Consider the following 25,735-nt stretch of genomic DNA (forward strand, 5'->3'; position numbering starts at 1 on the left):
CCAGCGGGAAAAGTCAACAAATAGTTCCGTTTCATATTGCAAATGTCGTCTTGCATAATGCTTTAAATTGTTTGATATTGTTTTATAACAGTATTTCATTATGAAGTTTTGAGACAATATTCAAGATTTAGGATTTCAGTTGGATGTGTGATTGTATCTCCGAACATTTGAAAGTTGAGGATTTATTTCATTCAATGTTTGTCATTTTTTATATATATTTTATGTCTTGTGTAACTTTTAACAATTGTCTCACTCGCTTGGGTGGGAGATTGAGTCTAGCCTCAACCTGTGAGCTTAAGCTGTTTACGTGGTCAGGCACAAGGTTTGCCTTTGCTCGGCTGACGTTCTGATGAGCGTCTCCGATGAAATTGGAACTGAACCCTAGCAATTTTAACCTTTACCTCACTTTAATAACCAATGCGAAATTTCTTGCCTTTGAGAATAAAGCATTGAAGAGGATTTTGGGAATCAAATGGCAGCAGCATATAACAAATGCAGAAATTTGTGAGGTGGCAAGGGTGCCCATTTGAACGATATAGTTAGATTATTAAGATATTGAGATGGATGGGACATTTTAAGAAGGTAAGATGAGTTAGTCCAGGATGTAACTGAATGGAAACTGGTAGACCAAGAGTATGTGGCTGATGACAACGCAAAATGAGGTTGGATCTGAGAATTGGGTTTAGCTCAGAGAGGTGGCACTGGAAAGAGACATATGACATGAATTCATTGAGGCCCTGTGCCTCCCTTGGGTTCCAGAGGTTCAAGATAAGATGAGAAGACCAAGATTTATGCATACATACATATACCAAGGGACTTCCCCCAATTTTGGGGGGGGGGGGTAGCTGACATCAAACAAATGAAAAAAGGGGACCTTTCCTCTCTACGCTCCTCCCATTCTGACGAGGGGCTCAACCGAGTTCGGCGGGTACTGCTAGGGTGCCATTGCCAACCCTCCCCCGTTATCCACCACAGATGAATCTTCATAATGCTGAATCCCCTACTGCTGCTACCTCTGCTGTCATCCAAGGCGACCGTAGGAAGCAGCAGGGCCTACTGGAACTGCGTCACAATCGCTCGCCATTCATTCCTATTTCTAGCACGCTGTCTTGCCTCTCTCACATCTATCCTCCTATCACCCAGAGCTTTCTTCACTCCATCCATCCACCCAAACCTTGGCCTTCCTCTTGTACTTCTCCTACATAATTTATTGCAGTAAGACAACTTTTGCATTATGAAACAGGATTAAGTGTTGACTCTTGCTGCTGAAAATTGTAAGCATGTGAGTTTGGTAAATCCTACCTTAGGACAAAATTTAACAAATTCAACTAAAAAAACAGCATCTTTGAACCTATTAAGTTATTAAGTTGAGGACTTTCTTTATATGATTGTACAAATATTAATGTATAGCTATATCAGCTTGTTTGATGTATGAAGAGATGAAGAGACTAGCAAACATGTCTGGATTGCTGTCTCCGCCACACCATTGAAATTTCATTCGAGACTGTATCTTATGTTTGTTTGTTATGTACAGTTGGATACAGGAGTTCCCGGCACACCACGCTCTGAGGAAATGCTCCCTGTCACACCACTGTGCGGCGAGTAACCAAACAGATAGTGTAGAAAGAGATGGCAGAAGTGGTGGATGTAGGCTTCAAACGGGAATTTGCTGCCCAGTTAGTGTGTGACAAGGGGCATTTCTACAGAGCAAGGTGTACCAGGACTTCATGTGTCTTAACTGTCCCAAGTACGCACACTGTAGAAATATGTCGTTTACAGGATCGCGTTGGTGCGGGGCTGCCGACAACAATGGCCGTCGGCAACGTGATTTGTATAGGTACTAGCCACGGTTTGATCCTAGTCTTCGAACCAACGCAAGCGCTCAAATGTTGCTTGGGCTCTACTCAGGTAAGTCGTATTTGTAGATGTTAAAGAATAAATTGTGTTTTTAAATATTTAACTTAGCCGGTGAATATATAATAGCTGCTGCTCCGGCGGCTCGACAGAAAAACACAAAAACTCGCGAGCGATCGCTATGAAGGTTGCGGGTGTGCCCACCAGCGCCAACTATCGGCCAGATACCGCATATGCTCGTAAACAGCTCCAATTCTTCTCTGTCGGTCTGATCGACAAGACGTACCATTACTCGCTGTTAACCTGGAGTTTTTCAACAGACTTGGTGAAGTACTTCATTTTGGTTTGAGCTTTCGCAGTGCAGGTGTTTTATCTTCAACTTAAACTCTTGAACTCTTTTTTGGACAGATTTGATTGTTGATGACTTTGGATTGTTTTTTGGACTTTCTTTGACTTTTTCAAAATGTCTGACCCCTCTTCAATTCCTAGATTTCGTAAGTGTAATGCTAGGGATTGCAATAAGCGTCTTCCAAAGGCCTCTCTCGACCCACATACTGTGTGTTCTAATTGTCGGGGTAAAACCTGTCAATTAGGAGATCGGTGTGAGGAGTGTGTGGGCCTTTCGGAATTCGATTGGCTTGAGTATGACAAGTATTCTCGTAAGCTAGAGAGAGATAGGGTGAGGAGAAGTTCCTCTAGATCGTTAGAATTTTCCTCCTCCCATGCCCCTGAACCTAATCCTTCCCCTGTAGTAGTTGGGCCTGAACCCTCTACTAGCACTCAGGAACCATCAATGCGGGATATATTACGTGCCATTCATGCTTTGGGCGAGAGAGTTGAGTCGTTAGCTACAGACCGTAATCAACTCATGGCTGACGTTAAAGAGTTAAAGTGTCAGAGTGCCACATTGGAAAATCGTGGGAAAGTGATTAGTGCGCAAAGTGTTATCAGTGTTGCGACCGAGGGTTCGTCTGTTCGTGCCTGTCGTTCGCCTAGTCCGAGACCTCTTGCAAGCTCCCAAGCCCCAGGGAGAAGTAATGTCGTAGGACTTATGTGTTCGAGAGGCTTTAATCAGCGAACAGACGTTCCCTCTATGGTTTCAGGCGTGTCTCATCAAGACCGCCCCTACCATAAGACGAGCGAGACGATTTTCTCCTCGTCATCCGAAGGCTTTTCGCGTAAGAAACCGTGGAGCAAGGTTTCGAGGCCCTTAAAGCGAAAGTCAGTCCCTTCAGGACAGGTCCAGCGTCCTGGTTGTAGCCATTGGGACAGCTCTGACCCTATGCAGTCATTGGAAGACTGCTCGCCGCCTAAACAGAAACGTAACACAGGCTCCGAGAGTCTTGGTGTAGGCAAGGTTTTGCAGTCGCAGACGTTACCCTCGTCTCTTACCGCACCCATTCCCGTTGATCCTAAATGGGTTGTACTGCAAGACATGCAGATTAAGCTTGCCTCTCTTATGGAGGACTATTCTGCTGAAAAGGTTCACGATGATCCTCGCCGCTTAGCTGATCGAGATCCTGGCCGTCAGCCGCCCAAACGAGCCTTTGCTCGTCCTGTTGACGTTGGCGTTACTAAGTCACGTCAGTCACGTTTTGTAGAGCCTCACTCGATGCAGTCCAGTGTTGACTTTCAGCCGCATGTGGACGTTCAGCCGCTTCCTAATGCTCTTGTTGACGTTCAGGACGTTCGCCAACCAGCGAAGTTGACTTGTTTTGACGCTGAGCGTCAAGCACCGCAGTCAAGAGTTGTTTTGACTGCTCAGTCTAGGCAGTCAAGGCAGTCTCGAGTTGACGTCGAGCGTCCTCCCGCTCCTGTTGTTGTTGACAGTCAGGCTGTTAAGCAGTTACATGACGTAGCGTCCTGGACTGCTACTGATGCACCAGTGCGTGTGGACTCTGCTTGTCAAGCATTGCCACCAAGGCAGGTCTCCCCTTTGCTTGTTACTCAGCAGTTATCGGACGAAGATCCTTCAGATGAGGACGTTGCTGATCCTCATCCTGATGATCATCCTTCAGATGTAGATGAACCTAAGACGGTTCCTCCTTCGATGGACTTTAAGAAGATCATGTTGATTTTCAAGGATCTTTTTCCCAATCACTTTGTTGCCGTTGCTCCTCGTTCGCCACCGTCTGAGTTTGCTCTAGGCTTACCTGCTACCAAGGCAGCCTTTACTAAGCTAGTGCTTTCTCGCTCTTCCAAGAGGGCTTTACGTCTTTTAGGCGACTGGTTGGATACCAGGAGGAGTTTGGGGAAGACGGCCTTTGCCTTCCCTCCTTCTAAGCTTGCTTCTAGATCGAGCGTCTGGTATGACACGGGAGAAGTTCTCGGCTTGGGAGTCCCTGCCTCTGCCCAGGGTGACTTCTCAAGCCTCGTAGACTCTCCCCGTCGCCTGGCCATGAGACGCTTGAAGATTAGTTGGTCCTCCTCGGACCTTGACCATCTGCTTAAAGGCGTATACAGGGCCTTTGAAGTGTTTAACTTTCTTGACTGGTCATTAGGAGCTTTAAGTAGGAAAATCTCGTCTGCCGACCAAGATGTTTCCTTATCATGTCATGTATGGATAAAGCCATCCGCGATGGCTCCAATGAGCTCGCCTCCACCTTTACGTCGGGAGTCTTAAAGAAGCGAGAAACCCGTTGCTCTTTTCTTTCGGCAGGAGTTACTCCCTGTCAGAGATCAGAACTGCTCTTTGCTCCCTTATCAGCGTCCTTGTTTCCGCAACAACTGGTCAAGGATATAGCTTCCTCTGCTTGTGCAGAAGGACACCCATGACTTGATGGCGTCCTCTGCTCGCAAAGGGGCTCCTTCTACATCCTTTGCTGTAAGACCCAGGATCGAGACTCCGGCATCCAGATTTATCCCGCCCTTTCGTGGCAGAGCTCCCAGCAGGGGAAGCGCTCGTGCCGAGGGAAAGAGAGGTAAGAAGAGAGGAGCCAAGTCCTCACGTGGCAGAGTCTGACTGCCCACAGCCTCAGACAGCGGTAGGTGCCAGATTAAAGAGCTTCTGGCAGGCCTGGGAGAAGAGGGGTGCAGACCAAGAGTCTGTTCGGTTGCTCAGAGAGGGGTACAAAATACCGTTTGTACGCAAACCTCCTCTAGTGACAACTCCCATAGACCTCTCTCCCAGGTACCGAGAGGAGTCAAAGAGACAAGCCCTAAACCAAGAAGTGTCTCTGTTGCTAGAGAAGGGAGCGGTGGTGAAAGTCTCGGACCTTCAATCACCGGGGTTTTACAACCGTCTCTTCCTAGTCCCAAAGCATACAGGAGGTTGGAGACCGGTGCTAGACGTCAGTGCGCTCAACGTTTTTGTTACGAAAACAAAGTTCACTATGGAGACCACGAAGTCCGTCTTAGCAGCGGTCAGAGAGGGAGACTGGATGGTCTCTCTCGACCTACGAGATGCGTACTTCCACATTCCTATACACCCGGATTCCCAACCGTTTCTGAGGTTTGTTTTCAGGAATGTGGTATACCAGTTTCGGGCCCTGTGCTTTGGCCTCAGTCCTGCTCCTCTCGTGTTTACGAGGCTCATGAGGAATGTGGCAAAATTCCTCCATTTATCGGGAATCCGAGCCTCCCTGTACTTGGACGACTGGCTTCTCAGGGCATCGTCCAGACATCGCTGTCTGCAGGATCTACATTGGACGTTGGGTCTGACCAAGGAATTGGGACTTTTGGTCAACCTAGAAAAGTCCCAACTGATCCCATCCCAGACTATTCTATATTTGGGGATGGAGATTCGCAGTCCAGTTTTTCGGGCTTTTCCGTCTGCCACCCGAATAGAACAAGCCCTGCTCAAAGTCCAACTAATGCTGAAAAGAGAACGTTGTTCAGTCAGGATTTGGATGAGTCTCGTAGGGACTCTATCATCCCTGGAGCAGTTTGTCTCGCTAGGGAGACTACACCTTCGGCCTCTCCAGTTCCATCTAGCCTCTCACTGGAACAAGGACAAGACGTTAGAGACGGTATCAATCCCGGTCTCCGAACCAGTAAAGGCATGCCTGAGATGGTGGGACAGCAATATCAGTCTGAGAGAGGGTCTATCCCTAGCAGTCAAGAACCCAAACCACGTGTTGTTCTCAGACGCGTCGGATTTGGGTTGGGGTGCGACCCTGGACGGTCGGGAATGCTCAGGTCTGTGGACCTCAAGTCAGAAGAGCATGCGCATCAACGGCAAGGAGCTATTGGCAGTCCACTTGGCCTTGATGAAATTCGAAAGCATTCTTCGAAACAAAGTGGTAGAGGTCAACTCAGACAATACCACAGCTTTGGCGTACATCTCCAAGCAAGGAGGCACACACTCCCTCACGCTGTACGAGATCGCAAGGGACCTTCTCATTTGGTCAAGAAATCGAGGCATCTCCCTGTTAACGAGATTTATCCAGGGGGACTTGAACGTCTTGGCAGACTGTCTCAGTCGGAGGGGTCAGGTGATACCCACGGAATGGACCCTCCACAAGGACGTGTGCAAGAGTCTTTGGGCGACTTGGGGTCAACCCACCATAGACCTCTTTGCCACCTCGATGACCAAGAGGTTACCAATCTATTGCTCACCAGTCCCAGATCCAGAAGCAATACACATAGACGCGTTTCTACTGGATTGGTCTCATCTGGACTTATATGCATTCCCACCATTCAAGATAGTCAACAAGGTACTGCAGAAGTTCGCCTCTCACGAAGGGACAAGGTTGACGTTGGTTGCTCCCCTCTGGCCCGCGAGAGAGTGGTTCACCGAGGTACTTCAATGGCTGGTAGACATTCCAAGAAGTCTTCCTCTAAGGGTAGATCTATTACGTCAGCCCCACGTAAAGAATGTTCATCAGAGCCTCCCCGCTCTTCGTCTGACTGCCTTCAGACTATCGAGAGACTCTCAAGAGCTCAAGGCTTTTCGAAGGAGGCAGCCAGTGCGATTGCGAGAGCTAGGAGAGCTTCTACCATCAGAGTATACCAGTCGAAGTGGGAAGTCTTTCGAGACTGGTGCAAGTCAGCATCTGTGTCCTCTTCCAGTACCTCTGTAGCTCAAATCGCAGATTTTCTTTTACATCTGAGAAATGTTCGCTCCCTCTCAGCTCCCACGATTAAGGGCTACAGGAGCATGTTGGCTTCGGTCTTTCGTCATAGAGGCTTAGATCTTTCCAACAAGAAAGATCTCCAAGATCTCCTTAAGTCTTTCGAGACCTCTAAGGAACGTCGTTTGGCAACTCCTGGATGGAACTTAGACGTGGTCCTAAGGTTCCTCATGTCAGACAGGTTTGAGCCATTACATTCAGCCTCCCTGAAGGATCTCACCCTCAAGACGCTTTTCCTAGTGTGCTTTGCTTCAGCTAAAAGGGTCAGTGAACTTCATGCCTTCAGTAAGAACATCGGCTTTTCTACAGAAAAAGCCACATGTTCACTTCAACTTGGTTTCCTGGCCAAAAATGAACTGCCTTCTCGTCCTTGGCCTAAATCTTTTGATATACCTTGCTTATCGGAGATCGTAGGCAACGAACTTGAAAGAGTGCTGTGTCCGGTTAGAGCTCTTAAGTTCTACTTAGCCCGTACTAAGTCCTTACGAGGTGGATCTGAGGCATTATGGTGCTCAGTTAAGAAACCATCATTGCCTATGTCAAAGAATGCTTTGTCATATTTTATCAGATTTTTAATACGAGAGGCTCATTCTCACTTGAATGAGAAAGACCGATGCTTGCTTAAGATTAAGACGCACGAAGTAAGAGCTATAGCAACTTCCGTGGCCTTTAAGCAAAATAGATCTCTGCAAAGTATTATGGACGCGACCTTTTGGAGAAGCAAGTCGGTATTCGCGTCATTTTACTTAAAAGATGTCCAGACTCTTTACGAGGACTGCTACACACTGGGTCCATTCGTTGCAGCGAGTGCAGTAGTGGGTGAGGGTTCTACCACTACATTACCCTAATTCCAATATCCTTTTAATCTGTCTCTTGAAATGTTTTTAATCTTGTTTTTGGGTTGTACGGAAGGCTAAGAAGCCTTTCGCATCCTGGTTGATTTGGCGGGTGGTCAAAGTCATTTCTTGAGAGCGCCCAGATTAGGGGTTTGATGAGGTCCTGTTGTATGGGTTGCAGCCCTTGATACTTCAGCTCCTGGGAGTCTTTCAGCATCCTAAGAGGATCGCTGGGCTTCGTGAGGAAGACAGACTAACAAGGCAGAGTAATCGTCTAAGTCAACTTCCTTACCAGGTACCTATATATTTGGGTTTTGTTATGTTATAACTGTCAAAAACTCTAAGCATATACGCTGTAAACTTAATTAACTCTGGTCTCTACCCACCACCATGGGTGTGAATCAGCTATTATATATTCACCGGCTAAGTTAAATATTTAAAAATGATATTTTAATTATAAAATAAATTTTTGAATATACTTACCCGGTGAATATATAAATTAAAGGCCCCCCCTTCCTCCCCAATAGAGACCCAGCGGGATGAGAAGAATTGGAGCTGTTTACATGCATATGCGGTATCTGGCCGATAGTTGGCGCTGGTGGGCACACCCGCAACCTTCATAGCGATCGCTCGCGAGTTTTTGTGTTTTTCTGTCGAGCCGCCGGAGCAGCAGCTATTATATATTCACCGGGTAAGTATATTCAAAAATTTATTTTATAATTAAAATATCATTTTGAAATAATTCAGTAGTGAATAAGGGATTACAAAGGTCCTATGTGATAAGTTTGGGTCGTCCGACGCGTTACGTAAATACAACGTAAGTTGAGATGCAGTGATTACCTCCGCCAACGAATTTGGAAGGAGGTTATGTTTTACCCCCTGTTTGTGTGTTTGTTTGTGAACAGCTTCGTGTCCACAATTTTAATCATAGAGTAATGAAATTTGCGGAGATTAACTGATATGTAAAAATCTGGAGATGATTACATTTTGGAAGGTCAAGGTCACGGTCAAGCAAAATGTCCAATTCACTTAATCAGCCATAAGTTTGGACATCATTGTCACAGAGACTTCAAACTTGGTTCATACTTGAGGGTATGAAAATCCACGCCAATTAACACATGTTAAGGTCAAAGGTCAAGGCCAAGGTCGTGCTGTAGGTTGAGAAATGGGGTGCCAAGTTGTGGAATTCCATACAATCAAATATGAACCGAGCTTTAAGTCTCTGTGACAATGATGTCCAAACTTATGGCTGATTACATGAATTGGATATTTTGCTTGATCGTGACCTTGACCTTTGACCTTGACCTTCTAAAATTTAATCATTTCAAGCTTTTTACATATCAGTTAATCCCTACAAGTTTCATAACTCTACGATTAAAATTGTGGACCAAGAAGCTGTTCGCAAACAAACACACACAAACATAACCTTCTTCTAACTTCGTTGGCAGAGGTAATTAGGAATTGCATTATTGAATTAAATAAATAAAGGATTGTATTATAATGCAGTTTTCACCTCTTCCAGCTCGGGGAACAGTATGGGTCGGTGTCTGCATTAGCTCTCAACAATGACTGCACTCGACTCTTAGCTGGATTTGCCAAAGGTCAGATTTGTTTGTTTGACCTGACGTCCAGCAAACTCCTGCAGACTATATCCGACGCTCACACTCCATTTACGGCAGTTCTTCACTTGAAGGTATATTTTAACACTTTTCCTGTTTTTTTAACCATTGGCTGATTAGTTTACAACTTTATAGCATTTGTTTATATGATTTTGATGCATTTTTTTTTAATGGAAAATGGGACAAAGGCACTAGAAGAATTAGAAGACCCAGGCCTACATGGCTTAGGACTATAAAGTGTGAAGTAGGAGATGATGAATGGAGAAGTATTGAATTAAAAGCGCAAGACAGAGACGACTGGCAAAATCTAACAGAGGCCTTTTGCGTCAATAGGCGTAGGAGGAGATGATGATGATGATTATAATACTGTATAAGTCGTCAACTTACAAACTTTCTGTAATTCAATTCGATTTAAAAGACTCTTCTTTAATATGGTTTGTTTGATTTCAGTGGACAGATTATCCCGGCATGGCTGTGATCAGCGATAGCGGGGGATCTGTCTTTGAGCTTTCGATCAAGAGAACTATGGGTCTGAATTCGAACGAGAGCCGCTGCATATTTAGCGGAAGCCGCGGCGAAGTCTGCACGGTGGAGCCCTTGTTGATGTCTCAGTTCCGTGCTAATCCGGGCACTGAAACTATCATCCTCGCGATGGCAACTATTTCTAAGGTACGTATATTGGCTCCATAGTTTGGTTGTTTTAGAAGTTTTACTTTTGATTTTAATATGGCAGTTGAATCCATGGAATTTCAGAAGTTCAAACTCACAGTGAATGTTTTTATGTTGAACAGGCTGGCATAAGTCTCTCTTCTCCGTAGTTTATATGTGACAGATCTATGTTAACGTTGTTACTGATTTTAGAATATTATATGTTTTTTATTCATTACTTCTCATATATAGTTTGTTTCCTCATTTCATTTCTTCACTGGGCTATTTTCCCTTTTGGAGCCATAGAGCTTGTACCCTCCTGCTTTTCCAACTAGGGTTGTAGCTTAGCTAATAAAAACAACAACAACAACAACAACAACATTAATAATAATACATCATCTCTTGAAGTTAGTGATTTATTTCAAATCAATATCCCCTTTATGCTTTTTTTTTTAAACTTATCATATCCTTTTACACAACTTAATTATTACCTCTGCCAACAAAGTTGGAAGGAAGTTATGCTTTACCACCTGTTTGTGTGTGTGTGTTTGTTTGGGAACAGCTTCCTGGCCACAATTTTAATCATAGATTAATGATACTTGCAGGGATTAACTGTTTTGTAAAAATCGATAAATGATTAAATTTTGGAAAGTAAAGGTCAAAGATGAAGGTCACGATCAAGCAAAATGTCCAATTCAGGTAATCAGCCGTAAGTTTGGACATGGTTGTTACAGAGAGTTCAAAGTTGGTTCATATTTGAGTGTATGAAAATCCACACCAATTAATACATGTTAAGGTCAAAGGTCAAGGTCGAGTAAAAGGTCAAGAAATAAGCTGCCGGTGCGGAGGTCAGCACTCTACTGAATGCCCCTCTATTAATGTTTGATTTTTTACTCCCTAGTTTGAAAAATAATTTTAGGTAAATTGTAGAAAGTTATAGTTTTGATTTATGTGGAAAGTAGGAATCATTCAGAAATAACAGTATGTACATACATACATATACCAAGGCACTTCCCCCAATTTTGGGGTGGGGTAGCCGACATCAAACAAATGAAACAAAAAAAGGGGACCTCTCCTCTCTACGTTCTTCCCAGCCTGACAAGGGACTCAACCGAGTTCTGCTGGTACTGCTAGGGTGCCACAGCCCACCCTCCTCCATTAACCATCACAGATGAAGTTTCATAAAGCTGAATCTCCTACTGCTGCTACCTCCACGGTCATCCAAGGCACCGGAGGAAGCAGCAAGGCCTACCGGAACTGCGCCACAATCGCTCACCATTCATTCCTATTTGTAGCACACTCTCTTGCCTCTCTCACATCTATCCTCCTATCACCCAGATCTTCCTTCACTCCATCCATCCACCCAAACCTTGGCCTTCCTCTTGTACTTCTCCCATCAACTCTTGCATTCATCACCTTCTTTAGCAAACAGCCATTTTCCATTCTCTCAACATGGCCAAACTACCTCAACACATTCATATCCACTTTAACTGCTAACTCATTTCTTACACCCGTTCTCACCCTCACCACTTCGTTCCTAACCCTATCTACTCGAGATACACCAGCCACACTCCTTAGACACTTCATCTCAAACACATTCAATTTCTGTCTGTCCGTCACTTTCATTCCCCACAACTCCGATCCATACATCACAGTTGGTACAATCACTTTCTCATACAGAACTCTCTTTACATTCATGCCCAACCCTCCATTTTTTACTACTCCCTTAACTGCCCCCAACACTTTGCAACCTTCATTCACTCGCTGACGTACATCTGCTTCTACTCCACCATTTGCTGCAACAACAGACCCCAAGTACTTAAACTGATCCACCTCCTCAAGTAACTCTCCATTCAACATGACATTCAACCTTGCACCCCCTTCCCTTCTCGTACATCTCATAACCTTACTCTTACCCACATTAACTCTCAACTTCCTTCTCTCACACACCCTTTCAAATTCTGTCACTAATCGGCCAAGCTTCTCTTCTGTGTCTGCAACCAGTACAGTATCATCCGCAAACAACAACTGATTTACCTCCCATTCATGGTCATTCTCGTCTACCAGTTTCAATCCTCGTCCAAGCACTCGAGCATTCACCTCTCTCACCACTCCATCAACATACAAGTTGAACAACCACGGCAACATCACACATCCCTGTCTCAGCCCCACTCTCACCGGAAACCAATCACTCACTTCATTTCCTATTCTAACACATGCTTTACTACCTTTGTAGAAACTTTTCACTGCTTGCAACAACCTACCACCAACTCCATATAACCTCATCACATTCCACATTGCTTCCCTATCAACTCTATCATACGCATTCTCCAGATCCGTAAATGCAACATACACCTCCTTACCTTTTGCTAAATATTTCTCTCATATCTGCCTAACTGTAAAAATCTGATTCATACAACCCCTACCTCTTCTAAAACCACCCTGTACTTCTAAGACTGCATTCTCTGTTTTATCCTTAATCCTATTAATCAGTACTCTACCATACACTTTTCCAACTACACTCAACAAACTAATACCCCCAGAATTACAACACTCATGCACATCTCCCTTACCCTTATATAGTGGTACAATACATGCACAAACCCAATCTACTGGTACCATTGACAACACAAAACACATATTAAACAATCTCACCAACCATTCAAGTAGAGTCACACCCCCTTCCTTCAACATCTCAGCTTTCACACCATCTATACCAGATGCTTTTCCTACTCTCGTTTCATAGTGCTCTCCTCACTTCCTTTCTTGTAATCTCTCTCTTATTCTCATCTCCAATCACCGGCACCTCAACACCTGCAACAACAATTATATCTGCCTCCCTATTATCCTCAACATTCAGTAAACTTTCAAAATACTCCGCCCATCTTTTCCTTGCCTCCTCTCCTTTTAACAACCTTCCATTTCCATCTTTCACTGTCTCTTCAATTCTTGAGCCAGCCTTCCTTACTCTCTTCACTTCTTTCCAAAACTTCGTATTCTCTTCATATGAATGACCCAATCCCTGACCCCACCTTAGGTCAGCTGCTCTCTTTGCCTCACTTACCTTGCGCTTTACTTCCACATTTTTCTCTCTATATCTTTCATACTACTCTACTCTCTACACTATTACTCTGCAGCCATTCTTCAAAAGCCCTCTTTTTCTCTTCCACTTTTACCTTCACTCCTTCATTCCACCATTCACTGCCCTTCCTCATGCTGCTCCCAACAACCTTCTTGCTACACACATCACTTGCAATCCCAACAAAATTTTCTTTTACTAACTTCCACTCCTCCTCTAAATTACCAGTTTCTCTTACTTTCACTTCGTCATATGCCATTTTCAACCTTTCCTGATATTTACTTTTTACCCCTGGTTTTATTAGCTCTTCAACCCTCACTATCTCCCTTTTACATCCACCTACTTTATTCCCCCACTCTTTTTCTACAACTAATTTTCCTTCCACCAAAAAAGGATCAGACATACCGTTAGCCATACCCCTAAACACGTGCACGTCTTTCAATCTTCCAAACATTCTTTTAGTTATCAACACATAATCCATTAACGCCCTTTCTACCACTCTTCCATATGCCACTCTCACCCATGTATACTTGTTTTTATCTTTCTTTTTGAAAAAGCTATTACTTATCACCATCTCTTGCTCAACACATATCTATCAGTCTCTCACCACTCTCATTTTCACCTGGTATGCCATACTTCCCAATGACATCTTCTACCTCTCCAGCACCCACTCTAGCATTTAAGTTACTTATGACAACTACATAATTCCTTCTACCCAGTCCTTCTACACACCTAGTTAATTCATTCCAGAACTCATTCCGCTCTTCTTCACTTTTCTCACAACCTGGCCCATACGCACTAACTATCTGTCATCCATTCACTCAGCAATAAAGCCACACCTTCTCTTGCTCTTCCCCTTTCAATCTCAGACACTCTACCAGACATTTCACCAAACATCACTTTACCTTTTCCTTTTATCTTTGTCTCACACAAAGCCAATATATCCATCCTTCTATTCCTAAACATACTTCCAATTTCACATCTTTTACTCACTATCGTACTACATCCACGCACATTCAAACACCCCAAAACTACAGTGCGGGGAGCATCACTCTCCCCCAGCTCCACCTCTTTGATGTCTCACAGGATTATAATACAGGAGAGGGGGTTCCCAGCCCCATCGTCCCGTCCCTTATACTGTATGTACATTATAATTATTATTATTACAATCTAAGCTAGAACCTTAGTTGGATAAGCAGGATGCTATAAGCCCAAGGGGTCCAACTGGGAAATATAGCCCAGCGAGGAAAGGAAACAAGGAAATGAATAAACTACAAGAGAAGTAATGAACAATCAAAATGAAATATTTTAAGAACAGTAACAATATTAAATTAGATCTTTAATATATAAACTATAGAAACTTAAAAAAAACAAGAGGAAGAGAAATAAGATGGAATAGTGTGCCTAAGTGGAAAAGAAATGTTTTATTGAATTTCTTACGAACGTTTTTCTAGGTCATCGTCGTTTCTTTACGACCCCAGTTGAAGGTGCTATTCTCCTACCCTCTAAAGGCCTCCGTTGCAACGTTGCCCCTCCTTGCGTGGCAGTTCGTCGTCATCCAGATGCCAGATGGCACCAGAGTGGTTGATCCAGTATTAGCCTTTGGCAGAGAGAAGAGTGTTTACTTTTATCAAGTAAGTTGACTTTTTGAAACTTAATTGAAAATTGAGTTCAGTTTGAATTGCTTGAAGAGTACGAACTATCATACTGTTGACATTATATTAGCAAGTTGGTGTTCTTTTACTAACTTGTTCAAGTTAGAATTATTGTATTGTTTGTTTGTAACTTTGATTTTCCTTTGTGATTCATTCTTCTTTTCATCCTCTCTTTAGGAGTTTTATACAAAAAACATTGCTGCATTTACTATAATTAAATAGGTCTGTGTTTATTGTAATTATCTTAAGACCCATCATATTCGGTAGATGGCAAACAATGTGGTATAGTAAATTTGATAATGACATTAGATTTGAATAAGAAAATAACTGCTAGATTCTGCAGACCTTCATTCGCAAAATATTGCTACATTGTAGTCGTTTGCGGACTGTGGCTAGACGTAGCACGCAGACTGCCTATTGTCCGAATGCCGACCACACCTCAAAGTTTCCCTACACAAAAAGAAACGGTAGAATACACAGAAATCTGGGTAAAAGGAGAACAATCAAGGATGAATTGGGCACTGGGCACAGGGCACCACCCCTTGATTTTATACTGGGCAAGGGGACCCATTTAGAACGTTACTTCCCTCTTACCTTCTCTTGCTTTGAACTTGCCGAATAAACACGTAGTATGACCGCTGATTTAATTCTAGATAAAAAATCAACATAGGTTACGAATAGCTTGAATGAACTATAGTATGACAATCATTTGAGCCAAGGAATTTTTTTGAATTAGCCACATGACCAAACTTACAACTGCAGAGATTGCAGAAGAGCTTTTAAAGGTATAAATGATTGGTGTTAAACCTACAAGTGCTTTATTGGGAATAGATCCTTAAAATAATCTTGTCAGAATCCTTAACATTTTCAGTTTATGTAATTATTAAAGCTTTTTAGGAGTTACACTATAATGTGTAAGATTTGATATATTGTACAGTACAGTATTCATGAAGAACCCATTTAAATGGGCCGTTACTCATTCTCAGTCCTTTTGGTCCCTCAGCTTACTCACGGAAGTCAGGAGGAGCTCCGATTCTTACCCCTCCAAAAAATGGTGCTGACGTACGTAATCCAGTCGATGGCGTGGCTCAACTCCAGGACGCTGGCCGTCATGGACACGCGAGAACAGCTGCACATAGTGGATGTCAAATCTCAAGAGGAGTTGGAAATGGTCGACCTGGCTCACCTGGGACTGGTTTACGCCTCGCCTCACTTCAAAGCCATCGCTACGGGGAGCAACGTCAGCAAGGCGATGGTGAGGGAGGGTTTTTTTGTTTTGCCACGAGATGTGTCGAGCGAAGAGATCAGAAATGAAGAGTTGTGGGAGTTGCTATATGCAGGTGATCTGATGATTATCGTTGAAACTGAGGAAGGTTTACAGATAAGGGTTGCAGAGTGGCAGGAGACTTTGGAGAGGGGTGGTATGAGAATAACTTTTAGTAAGACTGAAGCTATAGTGAGCAGTAAGGAAGGTAGGTAGGGACAGGATAGCCATGCATGAAAGAAGACACTGTTATAAAACAGGCAGAACGATTTAGATACTTGGGATCTAATATACAGTATGTCAGGAGGGAGGATGTGAGGTGAAAGTTGAGGATAGGATAAAAGCAACCTTGGGGAAGTGGAGGGAGGTAGGATGAGTGGTATACCGGTCAAGCTAAAAGTTGACGTATAGATAATAAACGTGGGCTCTAAGACTAAAAGAGGAAGCAAAGCTTGAAAGAACAGAGATGAGAATGATGAGGTGGATTATGTAAATATCACTGCTTGAGAGATAGGAAAATGATGAAATAAGAGGAATGGCAGGCGTAGTAAAACGTACAGAGGTGACAGGAGTGTCATGACTGAGATGGCGTGGCTACGTGTTGAGGATGGATGGTGGAGAGGGCGTGAAGAATGCTCGGGAGGAACTTATTAGGGAGAGAAGATCAAGAGGATGGAGAGAAAAGGTGAAGGATAATCTGGAGAGAAGAGGTTTGTTGGAAGAGGATATCTTTGATAGAAGGCATTGGAGAGGACGCATCAGGCAACCGACCCCTTAATGTAGGGATAACAGTGAGAAAGATGATTTGTGGTAATGTAGCTATCACAATGATTAGATTGTTAGCAGAAATAGTATACTATTCAGGTAGAAAATTTTGTGGTATTTAGTATACAATATTATAATATATTGTTGGCTGTTTTTTTCATGAACAGTACAGTATGTTTGAAATGGCCCCTATTTACAAATTTTAGATGTGAAAATTGATTTCTGCCATCAGAGCTAGGTAAACTTTTATCTATTGGAAACACCCTATAGTCTAGATAATGTAATTGAGCGATGGGTAATCGTATCATAATAACTGGGTAATCTATTAATTAGCTTGTGTCGTTAATTTCCAGACAGGGAATAATACTATTGTCTTTTTTGTACACTGCAATGTTGGTTCTGTGCTCAAACACACTGCAGTGTTGTAGATTTCCATTTTCAGTTTAGTTATCAATTACTTTTTTCTCTAGGCACTTGCTGGTGAAAGAGCTTGTTATCATTCCATGGTGAGCTTTGGATCGCAAGTTCTTCTTCTTGGAACCAAGTCGTTCCAGGTGAGTAGCTATAATTGCAGTTTTAAAGATTCAGCCACTGGAACTTACAAACATTCGGAGATACAAGTACAGATCCAATTGAAATTATAAATCTCAGATATTGAATCAAAAGTTCCTAATGAAATATTGTAATGAAACAAAGGTAAAAGTAAGATGACATTTGCGACATGAAACAGGATTATTTGTTGACTTAAGCAGCTGAAATCGTAGGTATGTGTGTTGTATTAGGTCTACCCTTGGCCAAAATTTAACAAAATTCAAGTTACAAACAGCTTCTTGGAACCTATTCATTTTGTAAGTTGAGGACATGCTGTAATGCAACCCAACCCAAAGGACTCTTCTTTAACACTGTTTGTTTGCTTTCAGTGGACCAGTGATAGCGGGGGATCTGTATGTATACATTGAGAAAGTTTAGCAACAGAGTACCCACACTGTAATCTGCTTTATTAATCTACTGTACAGTCAAGAAGCAAAATGTCATTTGATATTTAAACATTTCTTTTCCAAAAACATAACACAATTTAAAGATTTATCTCTTGTGAATTTCCTTCACGTTCTGATAAATTTGTCTGAAGCTTTGAGTTTCTCGTAGGTTGTTACTGTACGGTCGTGGATAGATCGCCTTGACCACCTGGTACGTGGCGGACACATGAGAGAGGCGCTGCAGTTGGGTCTGGACATATACCAAGACAAGGCCCAAGCGGTCGTTGGTCTGAAGCAGAAGAAGGAGAAACGGCAACAGGTTACTGTTAAATCTAATCATTGAAATGCTGATGTTAGATACGGGCAGTCTCAGTGAAAGGGAACAGCTCTTCAAGACTGCTTTTTGATATTGCAATAGTTTGAAAGAGAAATGCTTTTGATATTGCAATGATTTAAAAGAGAAATGCCTTTGATATTGGAATAATTTAAAAGAGAAATGCTTTTGATATCGTAATAATTCAAAAGAGAAAGGTATTAACGTACAACACGCACATTGTCAAAGAGCTTGGATTATGCAGTGCAGCAGTCTCCGTCAATTCTCCATTCACTTTCTCTTTCCAGTTGGTGCAGGACAAGATCAGCGAGCTACTCAACCAATATCTTGACCAAGGCCTGGAGAACCTCCCGGACAGAAGTAACTTAGCTTCAATCACTCAGTATTACTCTCTGATGGTGCCGCTGTGCGTCAAGGTTGCCGTTGGGTCGAATCTCGTCGACCTGCTCTTTGGCCGCATTTGGGATACGTTCTCGGAAGATGCTATTTCCAAGGGTAATTATTATTATTATTATTATTATTATTATTATTATTATTATTATTATTATTACTACTACTACTACTACTACTACTACTACTACTACTACTACTACTACTACTACTACTACTACTACTGTATTATTATTAGCTAAGCTACAAGCCTAATTGGAAAAGCAGGAATCTATAAGGCCAAGGGCTCCAACAAGGAAAACTAGTATAACGAGGGAAGGAAACAAGGTAATAAACTACAAGAGAAGTAATGAACAACTGAAATAAAATATTTAAAGAATAGTAACATTAAAATAGATCTTTCCTATATAAACTATTAAAAGAGACTTATGTCACCTTGTCGAAAATAAAAACATTTGCTGTAAGTTTGAACTTTTTGTAGTTCCACCGATTCAACTACCCGATTAGGAAGATCATTCCACAACTTGATCACAGCTGGAATAAAGCTTCTAGAATACTGTGTAGTATTGAGCTTTATGCTAGAGAAGGCCTGGCTCTTAGAATTAACTTCATACCTAATATTACGAACAGGATGCCTGCATTGTGCTGTGCTGGGCTCACTTCAGACTATTTTTGTTGAATATTAGTAGTTAAAACTTAATATAGGCAATAGGTTGGCCATGGCACCAGCCACCTGTCGAGACACTTAACACCAGAGAATTGCTAGGTCTTTTGACTGGCCAGACAGTACTACATTGGATCCCTCTCTCTGGTTATGGCTCATTTTCCCTTTGCCTACAGACACCAAATAGTTTGGCCCCTACTTTCCACATTCTCCTCTGTCCTCATACACCTGAGAACACTGAGATTAACTAACAATTCTTCCTCACTCAAGAGGTTAACTACTGCACTGTAATTGTTCAGTGGCTACTTTCCTCTTGATAAGGATAAAAGAGACTCTTTAGCTATGTTAAGCAGCTCTTCTAGGAGAAGGACACTCCAAAATCAAATCATTGTTCTCTACTCTGGTGTAGTGCCATAGTCTCTGTACCATGGTCTTCTCATGCTTGAGATTACACTTAGGCACACTACTCTGTATAATTTCTCTGACTCTTATTTTTTTTAAGTTTTTATTTTAATGTTGTTACTATTTTTAAAATATTTTTTTTAATGATTATTCATTAATTCTCTTGTAGTGTATTTATCTCTTTCATCCCTTTCCTCACTGAGCTATTTTCCCTGTTGGGGCCCGTGGGTTTATAGCACACTGCTTTTCCAATAGGGTTGTAGCTTAGCAATTAATGATAACGATGATAAAAAAAGATTTCTGTTACACAGGAGAGGACTATGGCATCAGTAATGAATAATAGATGCTGAACAGAGTATCAAGTTACCACAATTTCTTGTTTTGCTCTTGTGATTCAAATTTATTTTGGATTAGTGCACCCAGTGCACCTCACACAGTGCAATGTAGGTATTACTAAGTGGTCTTTGCAGGGTCCAGCCGTTTAGCTCTACTTGATTTCCATTCCTGTTTCCTCTCTTCCATCTTGCGCTGCCCAAGCTCTTATAACTTTTACTTAATATAAATCCTTCCCAGATTTGCGTAGGCACCTGACGTTCTTCCGGCCCTTGGGCACAATTCACGTTAATGCAAGAAAACTAGTGTTAGTAAAACTTTCAGTGTTGGAGCTGTTGTGATGGCATGTTGGTAACGTCCTTGTCTGGTGGTCGCCAGACTGGGGTTTGAGTCCTGCTAAAACTCGTTATTTTATTGCAGTGTCTTACCGAACAACTAGACAGCTGTAGGTTCCCTATGAATGGCAGACTATACATTCAAAACTACCACGGTGGCGCCACCGTCGCTGATGTAGTTGACGTCATCTCCCTCCACTCGAGGGAGCTATAGGTACAACTGTCCAGGAAACATCAATTTGTTCTCTGCCGGCTTCTGGTGAACATCAGTGGTCGGTGCACACTTTTTCTTCATTTGTTGGGAAGTATTATCTCTCCAATATAGGTGAAGTATTCAACTCCGTGTTTGTAGGATTGAAGCTGAATTTCTTTTCTGCAATTTTGTGGTCATACCATCATGTCAGACTCTAGTCCTTCAGTAGTGTACCAACCGTGTGTCACACGATCGTACATACTTCATTTTTTGCTCGTAACTTCGATCTCTCCTTGCACTAAAAAGAACCTGAAAAATCATGTCTGCATTTCTCCTCTGTAACAGTTTCGAATTTTTAACATGAAAATTCTTGTTGCTTTGAGATTTTGTATATAAAGGAGAGTGTTCTACAATAAACTCACTCAGTTGTTTTCATCCTGCCTTTGAGTCACAACCTTCTCCTACCCTGTCACATTGGTGACCCCGGAGTGAACCTAGAGGGGGAGCCATGTACCAACCGTGTGTCACACGATCGTACATACTTCTTTTTAGTGCAAGGGGAGAGCGAAGATACAAGCACAAATGGAATTATGTACGATCGTGTGACACACGGTTAGTACAGTAGTTAGGTTTTGCGCCGGTACAGAGTTGCCAGGTTTTCTAAATGAGAAAAGAACAACTTCTAATCAACAGAAGCTTTAAAAGGCCAACCCATTAGTAGAAAAAGGCCAAATATTTAGTATTATTTGACTCGCCTTTTTTCATATTGCTAATGGCCGACGAATTTTTAAAAAAGACCAAACTGACAACCCTGCGCCGGTAGGTGCAAAACTAGGTTAGGTAAATTAATTTATGATTCGCACACTAAGTGAACTCTAAGTGTAGGAGTTGTGAGTGCTCTAGAGAATCTACTTGCGATGAATGCAAGGATCAGAGTGAACAACAGTGGAAAGTTTTTGTTTCTCACTCGGGGAAGATAATTAAGGATAGGAAGAGGAAGGCGGCTCTCAGAGCTGAAAGTAAGACTAGTTTAGCTTCTTCGGCTTCTATCGAAGCTCCTGGTCCTATTCCTTCTCCTTCTCCTATTCCTTCTCCTTCTCCTCTTATTATGTCTTCGATCTTGAGTCCTCCTACTCCTGCTCCTGTAACTCCTTTGCCAACTTCCTGTAGAGTTTCTCCTGACACCATTGCCAGCCTCGAGTCTAAATTTGAAAAGAAATTTGATGTATTAGTTAATACGGTGATGCAGTTAGGTTTATCTGTAGAGTCTTTCATAGGAAAGACTTCTAGTAAAGTGAAAAGTGTCAGTGCAGTGCATCTGAGGGTGTGGCTGTTTGTCCCGATAGTTCTCCTAGACGAAGGTCACTGTCCCGCTCCCCCGCCTTGGGGAGAAGACATACCGGAGGTCCAAGGGAGACTATCGGGGTTTGCCCACAGACAGTCGCTTCCTCAGTCGATCCTGTGGTGCGACAGCAGGATTCGACTAAACGCCATTGGAAAGGTGTGTCATTTGGTGACCAGTTATCGACTAAGTCGAGTGATTCGCCTTTGGTTAGACGTCGTAAGTGGCGTGATTCTTCAGTCTCACATCCGTTGAAGAGACGTTCGACTGAAGAGGTGTTCTCTTTGCCTCCTGTGAAAAGGGACAGAGAAGTAGATATCGCTCGCCCGTCGTGTAGCGTAGCTACGTGGTCTTCGCCTCGTATTCTTACGACAGCAACAGCTGCCTTCGACTCGGTTGTGGAACGACCGATTCTGAGTTCATCGAGATCTTTGATTTCATCAAACTGTCGAAACTTGTCCTTCGACTTCGCATGCGACAGATAATTCGACTGGTGCGACACCTCCGGTGGCGATCGTGTTGAAATCCACGACTCCAGTTGCTTCGACTTCAACACTAAAAGAAGAGAATCTAGTTCCGTTACGTCGACAGTTGCAAGAACTGATGAACTGGATGAAAGAAAATAAACAATGTACGAAGAACAATGAGTCGAATCAAGAACCGTCTCTATCGCCTATCTCTTCGGATGACGAGGAGGACTTAGAAGCGGACACTATTCCTCTCTCATGTTATTCGAAGCCGTACGCTACCTTCTCGACATGTACCCGGATTACTTTGTAGCAGCCGCTCCCAGGTCGCCTGCTTCCATTTTCCTGATGAGAAGGAAGAATTTCGATCCTCTTCTTCCGAAGCTTGTTATTTCCAAGGCTGCTAAACATTGGCTTCGTGATATAGAAGGTTGGTTGAAGGTCAAGAGAGATCTTGGGGAAGCAACTTTCGCCTATCCTCCGTCGAAACTTATTAAGAAGAGGTATAGGTTCTATGTAACTGTGTAAGCCCTTTCTATGGGAGTGTCTGCCTCCTCTCAGGGGGACATCTCTGGCTTGGTGGATGCAAATAGGAGATCCGCGTTTGCAGCAGCTAAAACATTCTTTACATCGCCCGAGTTGGACCATTTGGCAAAGAATATTTTCAAGATTTTAGAAATTATGAGTTTCTTGGACTGGACGATCGGAGCGCTTGCTACGAAAATAGAGGATTGTTCTACTCTTCAGGAAGACCTGGCATCGGACTGGCTTGCGGTTTTGTCATGTGCTGACAAATCAGTTCGGGATGGTTGCGATGAACTGGCCTCTCTCTTTGCATTCGGGACTCTCAAGAAAAGACAGCTCTGGTGTTCGTTTGTTTCGAAAGGAGTCACTTTGTCTCAGAAGTCCGCCCTTTTGTTTTCTCCTCTCGACAAGGATCATCTGTTTCCAGAAGAAATAGTGACCAAGATTCTTTCCGCACTAGAGAAGAAGTCTACTAATGACTTGCTTGCACAGTCTTCTAAGCGGGTTAAACCCTTGACTGTGGCGACTACCATCTCAGTATCACCTGTGCAGAAGAAACCCTTTCGAGGGGGGTAGGTCTAGACCGTTCGTCAAGCCTCGATTTAGTTTACGACACCCAACCAATTCCTCGACCAAACCCGACACGAAAACATCCAAGTGATTCTTCAATCCTTCATGCGCCAGAAGGGGGCAGGTGGAGCCTTTTTTTGGGAGGAATGGAGTCACAGAGGGGCAGAGCCCTGGGTGACACAAGTCCTCCGGTTCGGTTACTCCTTTCCTTTCAAAGACACACCGCCTCTAACCAGAGAAATAGAGATTCTCGTACAGAAGGCGGTCATAGAGAAAATAAGCAACAGACCATCCCCGGGGTTTTACTACCGTCTGTTCGTAGTCCCAAAGTCATCGGGGGACTGGAGGCCCGTACTGGATGGAAGCGCACTGAATTTATTCGTCCAGAAGACCAAATTCAATATGGAAACGACTCGTTCAGTGTTGGAATCCCTTCGTCAAGGGGACTGGATGGTATCCCTGGATATACAGGACGCATATTTCTATATTCTGATTCATCAGAACTCCAGGAAATATCTTCGGTTTGTGTACATGGGCAAGATCTACCAGTTTCGCGCTCTTTGCTTCGGCCTCTCGACAGCACCGCAAGTATTTACACGAGTGTTGACTCCTCTGGGAAAGTGGTTACACCTGGTCAGGTTACGCTGATCCCTCGATTTTTTCAAGGGAAAATGAACGTGTTGGCGGACGGACTAAGTCGCCTTCTTCAAGTACTGCCGTTAGAATGGATATGTGGCGCGCATGACCAACTGGGTGCGCACGAACAACTAGGCGCACGCAATCAGTTGAAGTGCACGAACAACTCTTATGGCAGAGTTTTTCGAACTCTCGCTGCGCGAAGTGTTCATTAGTGCACAAGAGTTTTACTCTTATGACAGAGTTTTCAAACTCTCGTCATAAAGAGTTTTACTATGATGACAAAGGGATGCCTGCTGCCTAAGGGTTTACGAATCTCTACAGGTAACTATGACACAGTTCCTTTGGGTCCCGGTCACGTAACACATTTCCTGAAAATTCCGTCAGGAATAAGCGACAGAGTTTCTGCGGGTTCTCGGCATAACATTCCTTAAGGTCGTGAGAAAGGTATTCACAAATAGATTCTGAACCCCTAGGTTCTCATCCGAATCTCTCGATTTCCGCGATCCAGAGGTTTCTGAAAACTCTATGGTCAACCTTCCCCCCTCTACAGGATGGGTCTTCCAAAGGTGTGACTTGTTATGTCACACTACACTCCCAGCTGATTACTATATCAGCTAGTCTGGTTTCGCCAGCACCGATCCTTTCATTTTCGAACGAACCACCGTCATCTTTCCTCCGCCTTCCCACTTCGAGTGGTTTGGTTAGCAAACGGAAATGAGCGAGGAATAAAAAATTATTTACATTCCAGTTCATTTCCCTGGCAGGCCTTGCTTGATTTAGACGGTAGTTTTTCTCACTAGTGAGAAAGCGTTCAATGGCAACCCCTTCGGGTAAGCGGTCGATGGCAATTATGTTTGGCATTCTTGAAGCAAACTCCCACATACAAGACTTCACCCTTTTTGGGAGACTCGTTCCTGAGAAGTTCTTACAGAACTTCAATGGGTGTTGTTTAAACTTCATGAAGGCTGTAGGGCGTCCTGGAGCATGCACTCTAGCTAAAACAAAACCGCGAGGTTATTGTCTTAAACTCGGTTCTACCGTTGGATCGAGGCAGCCTCCCCCGTCATTGTACCCCCGGGTATAAAGACTTGCTTTTTACATGATAGGCTTCCGAGACCTTTTTATTCTATCCTTACAGGGTTATTGTTTCAAACAATTAGTCCTGAAGGAACGTTGTTAGCTAATGTTAAAAGAACGATAGCAACAGTGTGGGCAACTTTTCATTACATTTATGAACGTTTCTAACTCCACCCACAGGTAAACAGACATCCGTTTCTGTGTAATGAACACTGGCTAGCTCCTCACATAAAGAGGAGGGGTAAACCAAAGGTGAAATGATTGCCTCTATAACTATATATTTTGTTTGAGAACATGTTCGCTCTCATTCAAGAAAATATTACAGTTAGTCAATGATCAAAATTCTTTCGGCAATAATGTGGCAGGTTTCAAGAAAAACCTGAAGACTTATCTCTTTGGAAAGTGTTATAATAGTGATCAGAAAGCTATTAAGCCTGAATGCAAATGCTAGAGAATAACTGAAAAGATACAGAGCAAAATATAAACTGGAAATAAATTATTTTCACACATCAAGGCCTGCCTGAACAGACTCTTAGTGTCTGATGGAGGGCGAGAAATAAACCCCTAAAAGTAAAAGTAAAATTAAGTAATGTTGCGATTCATTGCACATACATTATTTGCGCGACTTTTCTAATCCGTGGCCACGAAAATTTGTTCTCAAAAACCTGACAGACTTGATAGGCCAGGAAGAAGAA

The 25,735-nt window shown here is 43.1% G+C and overlaps 1 protein-coding gene across 1 annotated transcript in view; it reads left to right on the top strand.

Moving 5' to 3' along the window:
* Vps8 (vacuolar protein sorting 8) overlaps window positions 1-25,735 on the top strand; it is a 140,397-nt gene that overhangs the window by 16,198 nt on the left and 98,464 nt on the right. The window contains exons 4-11 of the mRNA XM_068346988.1: window positions 1,780-1,908; window positions 9,285-9,455; window positions 9,832-10,050; window positions 14,563-14,742; window positions 15,767-16,018; window positions 17,263-17,346; window positions 17,939-18,088; window positions 18,391-18,598. Coding sequence (XP_068203089.1) covers window positions 1,780-1,908; window positions 9,285-9,455; window positions 9,832-10,050; window positions 14,563-14,742; window positions 15,767-16,018; window positions 17,263-17,346; window positions 17,939-18,088; window positions 18,391-18,598 — 1,393 coding nt within the window. The remainder of the gene's footprint in view (window positions 1-1,779; window positions 1,909-9,284; window positions 9,456-9,831; window positions 10,051-14,562; window positions 14,743-15,766; window positions 16,019-17,262; window positions 17,347-17,938; window positions 18,089-18,390; window positions 18,599-25,735) is intronic.

The sequence above is a fragment of the Palaemon carinicauda genome, chromosome 23, assembly GCF_036898095.1.
Source record: "Palaemon carinicauda isolate YSFRI2023 chromosome 23, ASM3689809v2, whole genome shotgun sequence".
In the NCBI taxonomy this organism is placed as follows: Eukaryota; Metazoa; Arthropoda; class Malacostraca; order Decapoda; family Palaemonidae; genus Palaemon; species Palaemon carinicauda.